General features: G+C 40.5%; 1 protein-coding gene across 2 annotated transcripts in view; it reads right to left on the bottom strand.

The window, feature by feature from the left end:
- IMMP2L (inner mitochondrial membrane peptidase subunit 2) overlaps positions 1 to 17,389 on the bottom strand; it is a 364,131-nt gene that overhangs the window by 74,957 nt on the left and 271,785 nt on the right. For both annotated transcript variants that reach the window (XM_036453751.2, XM_045587193.1), the window contains one exon: positions 8,213 to 8,315. In XM_036453751.2, coding sequence (XP_036309644.1) covers positions 8,213 to 8,315 — 103 coding nt within the window. The remainder of the gene's footprint in view (positions 1 to 8,212; positions 8,316 to 17,389) is intronic.

Here is a 17,389-nt window from a genome sequence, read left to right as displayed (position 1 = left end):
GAACCATGACCTCCTGATTCATAAGTTAATGCTCAGCCACTGAGCCACACTGACAGGGCTGGTGCCTGATGCGAAAGGAAGGCTCCTACCATCCCTTCATTTAGCGTGATCAGTACTGCAGGCTGATGACGCTGTTTGAGGAAGTGCCCTGAGGAAATCAGAGTTGTTTTCAGAAAAATCCTTAGTGACAGGAGGGGGCACTGGGGCAGAACTATCCACAAGGACAGGAAGCCCTGTGACGTAGCGGACGCCGTGAGGTCTGTGACGCCGTCCACAGAGCGCACCCTGGGCGTGACCCCCACCCTGGGATGAAGAACTGCATTCCCACTCGCTAGAATCACCAGGTGAGACAAGTTTCCACAGACCACAAACCCATAGGTTCTGACTTGTAAACAGTATCTACCACTGCGGTCAGTCTGACCCATTAGGGCCCTCAGATAACTCCACTACATAAGAAACCATCGCCTAAGGCACTGACAACCAAGCTGACTTTAAAGTCTCAAGTCATTGATGCGGACACAAAAGCAAAGCCATTGTTAAGATTACTTGACAAACTTAGGAAAATTAAAAATTCCAAAGACAGTTATCTCTTCCAAGCTTAGTGAAAAGTCAGAGTCACTTACCTAGTTTGGTGTCTGCATATTAAGAAAAGTGAGGAGCAACTACCCCGCAAATATTCTATAAGTAGGTGCCACTTAAATGAGGCAATTCCATCTCAAACCTCAAATCCCAGTAAATTCAAGGGCAGGCTCTCCTGGTATGGTTGGCCAGTGGTTGGCAAACTCATTAGTCAACAGAACCAAATGTCAACAGTACAACGATTGAAATTTCTTTTGAGAGCCCAATTTTTTTAACATAAACTATATAGGTAGGCACATTGTTATTAACTTAATCAGGGTACTCCTAAGCTGGCCTTTGCTAAAAACTCAAGGGGCCAAAGAGCTGCATGTGGCTTGCGAGCCGCAGTTTGCAGACCACTGGTCTAGGCAAAGCAATAGCCAATCTCCCTCCTCTTTCCAACCCTTCATATGGTCCATTTCATTTTTCTATGTAGTCACCGATTCTGTCTTACAAATAATAAGGGTTTATGTAATCTCACTCTTAAAATAATTCTAAGATCTTATCAATTATAAGTTAATAACACTGCGCCTGTTGGGCTAGATCCCAGCCCCTGACCCGCTGTCAGTGAAGATATGTTTCTGAGAAGTGAACATGCTTACTTCTTAATTAAACAGCCCAAGGAGTGGCGTCTGCCATCGCAATGAAGCACAATGACAGTCCTCTGACATATCTGCTCCTGGGAAGGAAACCATGTGGAAAATGAGTTCCACACGAGCAGAAAGATGGGATGCAGAGAGATCTGATGTGGCGGAAACGGAAGCTAAGCCTGTCTCTGATCTGGGGGCGGGAGTGGGGTGGGGTGGTCACTGTTGACGTCGCCACCCCTCCTGGCACTCTCACCCCTGCTCTCTTCTCCAGACCATGTGCTCTCCTGATGTGATGCTGATGTCCTGAGGGAGAGCAGCAAATCCAGCTAAAAGCGAGGGTACTCTGTGTTTCTTTTCTCAGTCTGGGCACGTCTTCCTTTGGAATCTTGCTCCGGAGACTGGGCTCTTTCTGAGAATGACCTGCGTGCATTAGACAGGTATTTCCTTTAAGGTGGCTGTCCTTGCATTGGCTTTGGCCTTTGTATGAAGTGCGTGCCTTGGTCTGTACGAGCTGAGTGAGAACCACACCTACATGAAATACCTAAGGTTTCCAGCTCTGTTTAAGGGAACCGTGAGAAACGCCCAGAAAACACCACGGTGAGGTTGTATGACTTTAAGATCCCTAGGACTGTTGTTACTGTCCATTGTATATGAAATATAGGTTATTTTCATTCCTGACAACAATGGAATGAACACAAGCATGTTCTGCAGAAAATCTGACCAATTCAAGAAAATAGGACCAATTTAAGTCTAAGCATCATTTTTCAAAGGAAGTGTGACTAGAACGCTTTATTCCGATCCTGTCAACATAGTCTAATGACCTTTCTCTTTCTTTGAAAAGGGCTGGTTTTAAATAAAAGTTACTCTAGCTGCTCGCGAGGATTTACACAAGGAAAATGCTACACTTCAAAGATAAACAGAGGAAATGTCAATCCATTCTCCGTGTCCACAGGACCGCCTGCGCTGCACAGGCAAAGCGTTGCCAAGGCAGCCGGTGCCCATTGACCAGCCCAGGCTCAACCCACTCCCCTCAGCACAGGCGGCCCAGCGGATTGTACACAACAGGAGCTCTTACCGAACAGTTGTTATCTTCACCCATTTCAGGGACTCTGCACCAGGCCCTTCCGGGGGACTTCAGAGTTCCCTTGTGTGGTTTTTAGTACCCGAGGCCCACACCACTAAGACCTCTGTTGTCCCCCACACGGAGAAGGGTTGTGGCTGGCCGCAGGGATCTGCCCTCCTCACAGGTAGGACAGTCTCGGGCCTACTGATCCTCTTACTTGCTCTGCCTGGGCACCAGGTGTCTCTGGATAGTGACGAGAGGATTGGGACTAGCAAGGCGTCCTTATTGTCCACGACTTGAACCTCTGAATCTTTTCAACATCTCCCAAAACTCCAGCCCAACCTCCCCCACTTTGTCACATGACCTCAAAACTTAATTTTTAAAAATATCGAAACTTCTTTTTTCTTTCTCTTGCTTTCCTCTACCTGCATCTGCAAGAAGACTGTTTTGTTAACCACATACTGAATTTCTTTTTTTTTTTTTTACCCAAAATGTGTAAAGTTGGAAAAAAGTTAAAACAGACATGATGAGATAGTAAAGCTCCTGAAATGTTCATTTTCCACGTGTGTGACCTGACCCAGGAACCTCTTCCTGGTTAACTCAGTCCTTGTCTCTCCTATCCCTCCCAACCATCCGAATCCAGGCCAAAGTCAATGCGGAAAAACAATAAATGAAAAAAAAAAAAAATCTTGAGGACATAAATGAAAGTTCTGTATTGTATACAAAGAAAAAAAATCAACTTTTCTTATCCTTCACTTTTCACTAGTCATTTTAAGAAGGAAAATCTTTCTGAATCTCACTAGGGTCCATGGAATACTACAAATTTAACCTTCACTCCAACGTTTTCTCATAGATCCTCACTTTCAGGCCATCAGCTCATTTCATTATAATTAATCTTTCTGAGACCCAGGTAGTCTAAAACTATGATCTCTTGGGCACATTTGCTTCAGGAAAACACCCTGGGGGACTACTATTGTAGTAATTAGATGTCCATGAAACAAGTGATCAGACCTTTTCCAAGTGACTTGGGACTCAGAAGAATTCCTGTTTAGTGTGACCTGCAGTTCCCATGCTCATAGGGAGGCAGTACATCAGGCATAGCTCCTGCACACAAATTGTTCAGCTCTGCTTCATGCCTCCGGAACACAAATCGTTCACAAGGTGACACTGTGCTCACAAACCTAAGGATCAAATACTTTCCCACATTTGGAAAGATTATCTGAAATATTTAAGGCAAATTTGTTTTTTTGTGTTGTGATTTTTTCCTAATGTCCTTTGGTCAATGAAGTTAAAATATTTATTTTAGATACTAAATAACTAGAATTTCTGTGAAAACATATATTCCTTACAACAAACAACAAATCAGTAGACCCCCAAATGATGAAAATATCTCAGTGGCTTGTGACTTAAAACTAGATAAAAATGACAGGAAAACATCAAAGACAGAAAATGCACCAGCTACATGGAGGCTGAGGAGAGTCCCATTTGTGTTTTTACCAAAAGGATTTAATATCTATGAGGACATTTCAAACATTAAGTACTGGAATGGGTATTTATATCAAATGGGAGGAAGAACTATGGCACGCATGTCTTTTTAATTGAAGCAGAGGTAGCTCACTGGAAATAATTAAAAGTAACTATTTGAAAATCCACAGTATTCATGTACACACACAAGCAGAAAATTTGCTTTTTATGTGCTTTCAATTGAAAGCGAGCAGAAGATGCGTAAGATGCGTAGTATTTATTATAAGCGGTTGCTTTGGATGCTGGCAAACAATGTCTCTGTATCCTCTACAGGAAGCAGTGATGGGGAAGAGAAAGACCCTAATCTGCTTCACAGAGCACAGGACTTCCCAAAAGAAGTGCTTATCCGACATTCCAAGCAACCATCTCCCTCCATATCAGAATCATCAGGTATCTTACCTAATAATAGACTAAGATGTAAATTGACTGTACCTCCACTACGCCAACAGCCAATCAAAGTAAGTATGTATTGTAAATTAACCCAACAAAGATGGCGGGATAATTTGCATATGCAGGTGTTGAGCGGCTGGAAGGGGTGGGACACCTCTATGTGAGGGGAGGGGCGGCAGAGGGAGCTACAGGAGCAGTGCTCCAGAGAGAAGTTAGGACTTGCCGGCTCCTTGGCGGGCCTGGAGTGAGGGTTTGCCGGCTCCTGGGTGGCTAGGAGCGAAGCCAGGGGAAGGAAGGCCTATTCTTGCACGAATATCATGTAACGGGCCTCTAGTCTTTAATATATAATCCAGTGAATGCAAGTGGCAGTAGGCCCTGGGAAACACTTCCAGACAATTATAATTTTAAAGAAAATTTACAAAAGCTATTTTTCACACTAAGAATCTAAGCTCAAGCCATTTGATAGAAAATTTCTCTTATGAGAAGGAAGATAGGGTGTTTTCTATCACCAGGTGATGAATATATATATTCAAGAGGCAAAGAACCAAGATATTCCATAAAGATATACTCATAATGGAAACATTTCCTATCTAGTCACACACACACACACACACATGCTCATTTGATCAACAGTCTGTGTAAGATGGATTCAGGGAAGAGAAAACTTTTCCTTTTTGACATAAGCCCATATAAACTCATGCTAAGTGAGTGACTGGTGAGGTCCATAATCAGATGTCATGATTTTCTGTTTTATTGTAACATATCATCTGTGATCCTAAGTGCACCTACCAGTTTCTCTCCCGAATGGCATCCCAACAAGTTAGAGAAGGAGAGGAGTCAGGACTTATTCTGTTGCAATGTTGTCAATTCCTATAACACCACATTGCTCTTTAAATTCATATCCCATTGTTCATCTTTTACTTGTAAAACTGTTAAATTGAGAGCTTACACATCATGGCAATGCGCCAATCAGAAATGTAAATTCAAATCTTAAAAAACAAGTGGGAAATAACACACTAGGAAAAAACATACAGAATGAGACATTATTTTTCTTATTCTTCTTTAGACAAGAACTTTAGACAAGTCTACTTTAGTATGGAGAAAGTCAGCCCCCTTGTGATTGCCAGAGGGCAATGGTGTCAAATGCACTGGGTAGATTCCATGATAAAGGACAGTGACTATTCAAAGAGTCAAAGCATGCCCACTGTATGTGGATGCACTGCTGAAATTACTCGGGAGGAAAAATGAAAGGTAAAGGCTTCAATCAATCTCCACAAAGTCAAGATCAGCATCCGGGAGACCATCCTGGCTGCATCTAGAAAGGCTGCTTACATCCAGAAAAGTGCATTCCCTCTTCTCAAGGGCAGGAAAGGATGGGCCAGTAGAAAAGTTACTGACTTCGCAGGTACAATCTCCAAGGGCGCTCTCCATAAACCAAAAAACACAGACCGAAAGCTACTGGGAAAACAGAATAATTCTCAAGTCTGTCTGCACTTCAAAATTCAAGATTATTTTAGATTTTTAGAATTAGAAAACTTTAGTTCTTATTTTTTGGAATTATAAAAACTTTAAAATAATTAACAAATTGTTCAGATAAAAACTGATTTCATTAAAAAATGCAACGAGAATTCTCTGTACAGCAAACATCACCGATTAGCTTTAAATCAGGATTGTGGGGTTTTACTTCACTTCACCCCCCTCCCCTGTCCTCTTAAACTTGTTGGGGAGCATCAATATTAATATTGTTAATTATTTTGTCCTAGGCATGAATGCAGTTGAAACACAGAACATGAGAACTCATGATTAAAGTAAAATTATGTACTTATAACTCATCAAACACAAATAGGTTAATACATATGTAACAAATGTTTTCTTTAATCCTTGAAAACTTTCTTCATCTAATTTTGACCAAGAAAAAAAAAAAAAGCTAGTTAAGTGAATGAAAATTGATAGCTTGTCCAACCCATAAACCAAAAGACACTCTGTAAATACAAAGCCGTTAAGAACGGAAGAAAAGGATCACTCAATTTCAAAGTCATTTTGTGTCTCAGTCTCACATTACTGGCTCAAGTTGTAATTAACAAGTAGATTTCCTTTAAAAGCGTGACATCAGCCAAATGGAAGTGAAGTGCTACAAGCCACATGGCTGTCAGTGGTTAGCCTGCGGTAGTTTTGATTGTAATAAACAATGAAATTGTCCTTCACACATGGTTCTCGCCTTCTTTTTTCTAAGATGGGAGTGACAGGAAGTGTCCACGCCTGATACACGCTCCTGGGTAAACTCTTAGCTCAATGGCTCAAAAGACACCAGGAAGAGCAACAGCACCATGGACGGACACTCTGAGTGTTGCGTGCAACTGAGCTCAATGCTTCTCTCTCCCAACAAGAAGGCACGTGGAATACAACTCACTATGAGTAATGTCTAAACAATATTGCATGGACTAACTTATTAATAAACAGAAAACAAAGCCATCTCTAACTCTTGTCCCACATCCCACAACCAACAGCAAAATAGTGATTTTTAACACTCTATTGCAGAGTTGCTGAAAATGAAAACCAATAAAACCTTAACTAAAGTTGACTAACATTTTAGTGTAGAATTGGTCCAAACTGATACGTGAAATTGGATTTAATCTCATTGAGAGAGAATTAAAGATGCTTTTAGGTGATTTATTTTCACTTTCAAGTTGTTACTGGATTTGTTCACAGCAATTACTTCTATACCTCGGGTGACCTCTGTTTCCAATCTGCCTGTCCCACTTTGGTATAAGATACAAAGAGTCAATTATATTTGTGAAATAATGACTATTTCAGAAGTTTGTGTTGTCTGTGCAACTAGAAGAAGTCATCTCCTGAAGATATTCCACTTACCTATAGTTCTGATCCAAGTGCATCCACGTAGTTGTACTTACAGCCCAAGGTGAGTAAGGTGACTGCAATGTGATCACTCACAATATGCAAATAGATTTCAACAATTACACCACCAACAGTCAGTTTAGACAACAATCTGGGGATACACCCTTTTGCAAACCTATCTGAAGGTGTTCAATACTAACTTACACATAAATATTAAGTATAGATATGACTCACTTTAAGAAAACCTACTTGGTAAATATCCAAGTTTTTAAGCAGACATAGGTAACCAGAAATCAGGTGCAATTCCTAGTAACTAACATTTTCTTTGCTTTACATAATGATTTATTGTGGTGGTTTATAAGTAGAGAATCTCTGTACATGTTCAAATTGAAGAAATATATATATTTCAGTGTATTTGTATCTCAAATGGGTACCAAAGTTCTCTAGACTTTTGCTGGAGATCAACCACTTATTTGCCCTGAGCTTTCTATCAGCTGGTACAAAGGGAAAACTGATCAGGTGCACAATTTATAGTATCATTGATATCAAATAAATGAGGTACTCAAGAGAAGTACACTGAGTGGTAAGATTATTATGCCTTCAGAGATCATAATAATCTGGCCACTCAGTATAATATCCATTTAGTCACATATTTTATGTACTATTAGCATGGCATAAGAAACATCTGCATTTCTGTTATATATTTTTTAATTTATGCATTTCTGCTATAATTTGATGCTGACAGCGTGTTTCTTACCAATGTGACTTCCATGATGCCTGCATGTCTAAGGAATGGTGTAGAAAACGAAGGCCTACGGGTCTTTTATATATTCTATCAAGTTAAACACTAACTGAAAACATAAGCTACAAAGCATTTCTGGGGGGGAATAAAGGCCCTCCCACTGGGATCAGCCAGTCAGCTGGAAGCACCTGTTCATGCTTCATGGAAGCATCTGCGTTCTTCTCTACGCAACACACACACACACACACACACACACATACACCATGGCTTCAATGACCAGTCTCGACTACTCAAAAGGAAATGATGGAACACCAATGGCTCCACTGGGAGGTTCATGACCAGTCTTAGCTGGATTCCTTGAGTGAACAGTCTGACACACCTTCGCTCCGACCTCTGACATCCAATGACGACAGCAACAAGGCAACTTACCGGCCCAAAAGAATTGCTGTCAAAACTGTGTCCATGATGATCACCTTCAACCCAGATGTGACCACGAGGCACCTTGACATAGCGGTTTTTGTGTCCCATGGTCCTACGAAGAAACAGCACAGCCAAGAAGGTTAGGACAGAAAAGAAAGCGAACAGCCAGGCAAACCAAATTAGGAAGGCAAAAGTGCTGTTACAAAGATACAACAGATGGTTACAGGCTAACCTCCATGCTACGCCAAAACGTCCATGCTAAGTAATACGTGGTTAGAATTCCGAACCCCACCCATACCATTTCGCCCCCTCTCGCCCAATTCTGTAGGTAGGAGTCTGTGCTTAAGTAAAATTCACTGCCCTGCCCAGTGTGACTCATCTGGTTGAGTGCCATCCCATGCACCAAGGGGTCATTGGTTTGTTTCCAGGTCCAGGCACATGCCCAGGTAGTGGGTTCAGTTCCCCAGTTAAGGTAGGTGAAGAGGCCGGGACCGGTTTGGCTCAGTGGATAGAGCGTCGGCCTGCAGACTGAAAGGTCCCGGGTTCGATTCCGGTCAAGGGCATGTACCTTGGTTGCAGGCACATCCCCAGTAGGGGGTGTGCAAGAGGCAGCTGATCGATGATTCTCTCTCATCAATGTTTCTAGCTCTCTATCCCTCTCTCTTCCTCTCTGTGAAAAATCAATAAAATATATTTTAAAAAATCAATAAAACACTTTTTAAATACACTAGCATCAAATGTTTTGCTACTTAATTTATCCTAAGTATGAATACCCTAACTATGTTTTTATGAAATTTAATAAGCCCTAACAAAATAGTAATCTATTTTTCCCTAACTTTTGCTTTTAAGTCAATATTCAATTGTTGGTTATTGGTAATCTTTTTTATTTTAAGTCAAAGAACCTTCCCAAGCCATCTAACAATACTTTTTATGATTTCTTAATTCTCTAAAATTCCAGATATTTAAGCAAGAAAAAACCTCGGTGAGCTCGTGTTAGACACGAACTATTGATGTCAGTTGACAATTTCTTGTCAGCACTGAAATAGTTCATATGTTACCCTTTAAAATGAGAAAAGGTTGAACCATTTTGAGGACAGTTTATAAATCTGTGGCCAGGGACACACACTTAGAGCTGTAGGCGGTGTCCAGTGTCTGTAGCAACAGAGAAGGTAGCAACCATTTTTTCTTACGTTGCCTAACTTCTTCAAATTAATTAGGCTAAAACATTCATGCCCTCTGACCCAGTTACTCTCCTGGTAGGGATCCAAACAAATAATCAGAAATACAAACAAGTATTTATCCTGAGGGTGTATAACACAGGCCTTTTAGAGCAAGCATAGATCTTTCTAAATACTCAACCGCACAAGACTGGCTAAATCAATTATAATATCAACAGTTCAATTCGAGGGACAGAATTAGAATAACATATTACCCCAATTAGATAATAAATCCTCTAGGGGGCAGAGACCATTAGCTGTCATTTTTATTCCCCAAGGCCTTTGGGAAATGCCTTGCCTAAAGAAGCTGTTCGATGACTGTTGGTTGGATAACTGGATGCATGAATGTCGCCCAGAGTCTATAGAGTTAAGCTCAGAAGCAGCTTTGCCCACAGTGGTAGAGGCGGTGTCCTTATCAGACCATGTTTGTCAGCAAGTTGTACACGCGCAGAAGGATGCGTGAAATAGAAAAACGGGACATCAATTGGTGCTACAGAAATGGAAACTATTCATTACTTAGAATGGTTTTTCATTTTCCAGGTAATTTCTATGTTGAATTGCTTTACTTTCGATCAGTAAATTATTCACGTGAGGAGGCGATGTGGTGGCCATTACAAGCCAACAGTAAGCTAATGAGTGCTTTTTACTTTTAATTACCACTAGGGAGGAGAGTTCCGGCTTTTAAAGTCAAGCAAAAACAAGCTGCCCTTATCTGAGCATCAGACACTCTGGAATATAAGTGTTCAACTGAAATCAGCACTTCGTTCCTGACATCCCCACTGCTTTCTCACGGGGTTGACACTAAGAACTAATATCCCTCATCAAGGACGAATGACAGTGAAGGACCCTTCTTTCACCTATTTGTGGGCAGGGCACACTCTCCCTGAAGTCCAAGCATTTGTTCACCTCGTTAAGACAGCGACACTGGATACATACTCATAAAGTAAACAATTAGCCATTTTGTCTTGTGGAATAATCACGCAAGCAGAATATGAAATAAAACCGGCATAAAATCATTTCTGCACTGAAATGGGAGGTTTTAAGTCAAACATATACCAGAAGAAAAAAACACACAATATAAAACTCAGATTCAGTTCAAGGTCACTGAGACCAAGAAGTAAAGATCCCTGCGACAGGAAGTGACAAGCATCATACAATGACCCCTGGCAGCTACTCATTTCCTTGCACTCACCGCCTCACCTAGAAAGTCTAAGTGCACCCCTCGACCCATCCTCTCTGGCCCCTGACAAGGCTTCGTGTGTCCTCATTGTGTCCACTAACACCTCACTGACTGGCTCCTTTGCTGGTTGACTATCTCTCCCCACTGGACTGTAAACCTTGAGTGTGGCTTTCTGGTACCCCTGAGCCCAGAACAAAGCATGGGGTCAGGTGCTCAACAAACACTTGTTAAGTAAACGAACAAATGAGTGAATGCATGAAAAATATGATCACAGATGCAGGATAATATAGTGGAAATGTCATAGAGCTTAGAAACATTAACCAGCTTTAACGTTGATACTGTTAATCACAAGTAATCCTGTGCAATTTACTTCGTTTTGACTAATGTGTCGGCAAACTGCAGCTCACAAGCCACATGTGGCTCTTTGGCCCCTTGTATGTGGCTCCTCCACAAAATACCATGGCCTGGGGGAGTCTATGTTGAAGAAGTAGCGTTAGAAGAAGTTTAAGTTTAAAAAATGTGACTCAATGAGAGGCTAACCCTGCCTGTCCTCCTGTGCAGACAGGGCACCTGCCAGCACCGAGCTGAAAGCTGCTTTCTGGAGGCAGCGGCCTGGGTCAAGCCCTTGCTTGATGAATGGATTCTCTTGGCATGGGGACCGCCTCTGAAGCACTCCACACGGCTCTGATGGATGTGAGCGCCCAACACGGGGAGTTACTGCTGCTGTTGTCTTCCTTTGTCCACTATCTCCTCTCATTTCATAATTCAGAGTGTGTGCCAGCCTCGCCATCTATCAGCATCAGCCTCCCAAGACAAGCTGAGCTCTGCGTCAGGGATTGCTTCCCCCCCAGGTGCGCTATGACTGCTTCTCGTGGCACAACGAATCCTGTTTTTCTTCTATTCCTATGCCCTTCTGGGACCCTCTAGAACAGGGGTCTTCAAACTTCTCTCATTATGAGAATCACCTGGTGGAGGTGTTAAAACACAGATTCCTGATAGCACTTCTTATAGTTGGGATCCGGGAATCTGTGTTTTAACAACTCCACCAGGTGATTCTCATAATGAGAGAAGTTTGAAGACCCCTGCTCTAGAACCACCTGCCTGCTCATGCTTAACGATGCAGAGTAGAGGGCGAACGCTCCCACGTCTGTGTGCTGCCACGCTAGGAGACAGGGGTTTGCCCGCGTGCCAGACAAGTGTGAAAGGACCCTGTGAGCCCTCCGACCCTGGTGAGATCCGTGCCATATGCACAGTGCGAAATCAGAGTCTGTTCCCTGGGCTTCAATCCGACTTTTCAAAAAAGAACCCAAAGCAGCTTTACAAAATCTAATGGTAAAATATTGAGCTGGTTCCTTCTAGGACGGCCAAGGAAATGTAATGCTCCTAATAGAACTCCTCCAGAGGAGGAATTTTAAATAGCTGCACGCTCCCGAATTCACATAAAAGGAAGACAAGATAATCGTTTTGGGTGATTTAACACTTAAGTGAGGCATCAGCCTTCAAGGTTGTGTATATCTATGGCCTGCAAATAATTTTGGTTTTGACAGTCAAAAATTAGTTCCTATGGCATTCTAACTACCTGTCTACAAAAGCATTTTTAGCACCAGCGTTACCAAGACAAGTTACCGAGGTCTCACAAAGGGAATGAAGAGTGATTGCTCAAATTTGATCTGACCTTGAAAACAATGGTTGTTCTTTAAATCTTTGACTCCCTTGGGTGCCATCAGTTGAATACAAAAATTATCTATGGAATCCTTGATACAACCAAAGGAACAAATTCATACTCAAAGAATTTCCCAAATACTTGCATATGCAGTACACACACACACACACACACACACACACACACATGCTTTTTTAAAATGTATGCTTTTTCTTCTACTTTTAAAGTTTTAGAATTTTTGTTAATATGGTAAGAAAGTACAAGTTCCCTTCTTTCTCTTTCTTTTTGCACATAGCTATCCAATTTTTCAGCATTTTTTTTATTTTTGAAAAAAAAATGGTACTTTCTTAATTGAATTACCTTGAACTATGACTAAGTTATGTCTCCTGAAAATGTATGTTGGAGCCTGATCCCCATACGATGGTATTTATAGATGAGGGTTTGGGAGATAATGAGGTATAGATTAGGACTTAAGGGTGAGGCCATGATGATGAGATTAGTACCCACCATGTGAGTACCTATACCAGTAACACATAGGAAGCAGGGAATGATTGAAAATATTTTTTCATGTTTTTTTGAACTTTTCTTGTGAAGAGTAGAGATATTTAATATCTTTACTTTGTTTGGTGTGCATTGACATCATTTTAAGAGTAATAGAAATGTAATCTTTAATGTCCTAGCCAGTAGAAAATTTAAAAATCTCAGTTAACACACACATACACACACACACACACACACACACACACACACACACAAGGGTAAAGCAGGATCAATAGAAAGTACAAAATAAGATGACATTGAAATATATCAGTAATCATATTAAAAGTAAATGAACTAATCTAGATAAGAGGAAAACAATAATTCTCCAATGGGGGGGGGGGGGGAATTCTAGCTTTATGCTGCGTATAAGAAAGATACATAAACAAAAGAACACAGAGAATTTGATAAAAACAATAACACAACTAAACAGGGAAATGACAGTTGTATTAATATCAGACAAAATGAGAGCAGGTCTCTAAAATGAGATGGAAGTTTTACAGGACCTGGTCATGAAACACAATCGATGGCTATCTTATCCTGTGGAAGGATTTGAAGCAGGGAAGTGACCTAAATTTTGTTTCATAAAACCCATGGTCAGAGTCAGCATTGTACAATAAAAACTCCAAATGCTCAATGTCTTCATTCTCTCTCCTGACTCTCAACACTGCCAACTGTATGTTTGCTTAGTAACTAAATGCTGAAGTATGGAGACTCAATACTTCTTTCCTTGTAGCTTGTATTGAATTAAAAATAAAAATGTATGCAATTAATAGATGGTGAATCCAAACAAATTCAGTAACAATTTCTAGGAAGTTGAGTCACCCGTAGCTACCTATAAGTAATTGTTTCTCAGGATCACAGTTGAAAAGAATATGATTCCTCTTTGCACAGAAAACAAAGAGGCGAAAGCATTTGGGTGAAGCCTCCTAGTGTGCCAGAGGCAGGCACCCATGATAGAAACCAGATCCATAATTTCCTTTCATTGTGCCACAGATCAGGACTACTTGAGTTTCCAAAGAATAGGTCTGAACATCTTTTCACTAGGAAAAAAAAATGTCATTTTTTAAAATAGACTGCAGGCGGTTGCTAGGTGATCAGAGCAAACCTATTTAGCTCATTTAAATTAAATGTTAGATTTATACATATTCACAATAAAGTTCAGAATTAATTTTATAAATTTAATATGAATGCTCTTAGTACAGCTTTGTTTTTTAGTGATGCATATTTTTTATGTATTTCTTTTCCTAAAATACAATTATATTGTACAATCAGAAGCTTAAATGTAACAATATTCCTGAATGTATAGAATGTTTTATCCTGTTAAACATACATATTAAAAATACCTTCGGCTGCCCATGACAATCACTGCAATGACAGCAAGAATTTGAGACAGAGGACATGTAGCAATCATTGGGTTCCATCCATGCGGAAACAGGCATGTGTATAACATGTTCTTGGTCTGCTGAGTATCCCAGCAGTGGGTAGCAGTTTATGCTGCCTTATCTTGTGTATCATGGTTAGTGAATGAGGAGAAGCTGGTGAATTCCGTGACAGTAGAAATGCTGGTATTTCTTTCTTGATATAAATAAACAACTATTGAATGACGACTCTAGGAAACAGTATAAATGGTGTGGGTGAGAGCACAGGGAAGAATAAGATGCTGCCCCTCCCACCAAGATTATAGTTTATACCATGATTCAAAACATAAGCAACGCAGTGGTCTATACAATGTGTGTGGCAGTCTAAATGACTGTAGACAAAATTGAACAAGCTGGAAGTATCTGCAAGGAAATAATGGGTGAGTGAAGGAATAAATGATGAGTAAGTGTCACACTTTGCTAACTGCATAGGTGTTCTGAGGATGGTACTAATCTATACAGGAAGAGCCAGGAAAGGCTTTATGAAGAGTTGAGGCAAGTTAAGAAGAAAGGGTAAAAGGGAAGAGTAAAGAGGGCAGCGTGGAATTCAAATCCCATTTCATTTACAGAAAAACACATGTCTTTCTCCTTAGTGCCTGAGTTCCTGGAGACGTGTAACCATAAACTAAGGGACATACTTTATGAGTCACTCTGTAATGAAGCCATCCTGTCATGATAACTGTACAGAAAAATTAAATATATTTAAATAATTTCAATTATTTCATTCTAAAGACATTATTATTGATTTTTTTCTCTCTCATTATTTTCTTTTGGTCTTTGGTATTTCTTAAAAAGACTTTCCTCAATCCTAATCTATACTTGTAGCTCCCAGATTTTTTTGTTATTATTTAAAATACTGACTTTTTTTTTTTTTTAATGAGTTGCAGAATTATGTACCGTTCCCTTGGTTTACATTTGGTGGTTCAGGGAATGGTGCTGATCAAAGAATTTGTTAAATGTTTGTTCCAGGAGGATGCCTATTAACAATCCTTTCTGTTTAAGTTATGCTACTGAAATGTCTTCACAGACAGATCTTAAAAAAAAAAAAAAAAGATCTAGTATTCATTCCGCAGACCAGGAAGGTGTGGGAAGGTGAGCTTTCACTTTTACCCTTGAAAGGTTTCCATCTGGGCCTGAGAAATGACACAGATCAACCAGAGAAAAAAGTACAGCAGGTCCTTAAATCGTTTTTAATTCACACTGTTTTGTTATAAAAATTAATGAGATGCCCTAGGAACTTAACACCGGCTTATATCAATTAGCCCATGGTACAATTGATTTTGTCATCCATTAGCTTGCTTTAAGTTTTAGAATCCATCCATGGTGATAAATGAGGACTTAATGTATATACATTTATATACGTTTTATGTGACATTGGAGCCCTTATCAGATATTCAGGACTCCCTCCCACCCACCCTCAACCCTCCCACCCACCCCCCCAAAAAAGAAAGAAAGGCCCAAAGACAAGGCAGAACCTACATGTTGTATAGTAGGTCAAACAAACAGATTATGGAGAAGTATTAGTAACTGAATATCATGTGGGCAGGTCAAAGGAAGACAGAAATCATGTTAGAAGGTCTGCTTCTGTAGAATATTCTTGGTCTCAACTTCGTGTTCTTGGGGACAAGAATATCACTTTGTTTCTAGAACAGAGAGGATGTCTTTCACATGAGAACTTCATCCCCTGTCTTTCCAGCCCCTTATGCCCAGGTGAAATATTTTGGGGTGGTCTATTCACTCTCCTTCAAAGGTAATGCAAAAACAAAAACAGAAAACACACACAAAAACAACAACAACAAGAACATAAAATCACATGAAGAAGACAATAACAAAACATATTCTCAACTTGGCGGGACATTGCTCCTCATCTGTGATTGAAATTAAGAGAGGATATCGCAAGAGTAGGGGTGCCCGCTGATGGGCCCAGGCTGTTGGGTCCTTCCTGACATAATTCATGAAGATTCGGAAGACACCCTCCCCCTGCAAAATCAGTGTTTTCCCAGATCCATTGTAATGACAGAACTTAAGGCACCATCCTGCCTGCTCATCAGAATGAAACTCGTTATCCTCTCTGGGGTAGAATGTTCTGGAAATCAGCCTTTATATGATTTAATGTTTTTAGGCCTTCTGGGACACAAAGACAACTCTTTCATCAAGGCATGTGAAGTGACTATTTGCCTTCTTTTCTTCTGTTCTTTATGAAAGCCCACAATTTTCCTTTTTGAGAATTTGTTTCTCTATTAACTACTCATTATCACCTACAATGGCTATAAAACTCTTTGATCTTCCAAGTGGAGCATGATGCAGTCTCTTTTGAACATAACTTTTCATTTAGTATTTTTAATTGCCATTTTTTAAGTTTTAATTACCTTCCAACAACATTTCTATATAGAACTACATCACAAGAGCCAATTAGAATTTGTTAAATGTGCACTGAAATACTGCGTTTCACATGATCACTACTGCAAAATGGTAGAATCACCTATTTAACGTCAGCAGGGATTAGTTTAATCATCAATCAGTTTCCCAACCGAATATTCCTTATTTTGTCTTTCACAGTTTCCTTCAAATAATATACAGGAGAGAATATGCTTTCTTAAGAGTTATCATACTAGACTGCACATCTGGCAACTACCGGTTATTTTTCATAAAACATTGACGTGAATAAAATCGGTTTTATGGAGTGACAGAAAGGGATCTTGCTAATCCAAGCCCGATTGCTTCAGAGTTCAGGAACTGGCATCATAGACCCATATTAGAATGTCTAGAATAACAGCATCCTAATGTAGGCAGGTGAGTGGATTGCTTCAAAGGATTTCCCTTCCCTCTCCATAGGATGACACCACGGTGGCAGGGTCCTGACCTGAGACTGTTCAGGGCTACAAAGCATGAAGGGGGCTATGGGTCAGACTGCCTGGAGGCCAGGGCCTTTGCTGTGAGCATAAAGTTGACTTAGAGCTCCCCAGGATACATTATTTCATGATTGTCTTTGAATATTTGCTATCAGTGACCTGAGCCTCCGGCATGTAGAAAGCAATTCTCTCTGGTTCCAGGACAGGCAGGCCTGGCTTTTCTCTTATGGAGGAGAAATTCAGGTGAGGTGCGATTCAGGTACAGAGCACAGATGTCACTCTCCATGTGGCCACTTCACTTTGGGAAGATGCTTCT

Source organism: Pipistrellus kuhlii, unplaced genomic scaffold (assembly GCF_014108245.1).
Source record: "Pipistrellus kuhlii isolate mPipKuh1 unplaced genomic scaffold, mPipKuh1.p scaffold_m20_p_26, whole genome shotgun sequence".
Lineage (NCBI taxonomy): Eukaryota > Metazoa > Chordata > Mammalia > Chiroptera > Vespertilionidae > Pipistrellus > Pipistrellus kuhlii.
This window is presented reverse-complemented; position numbering and strand designations above follow the sequence as displayed.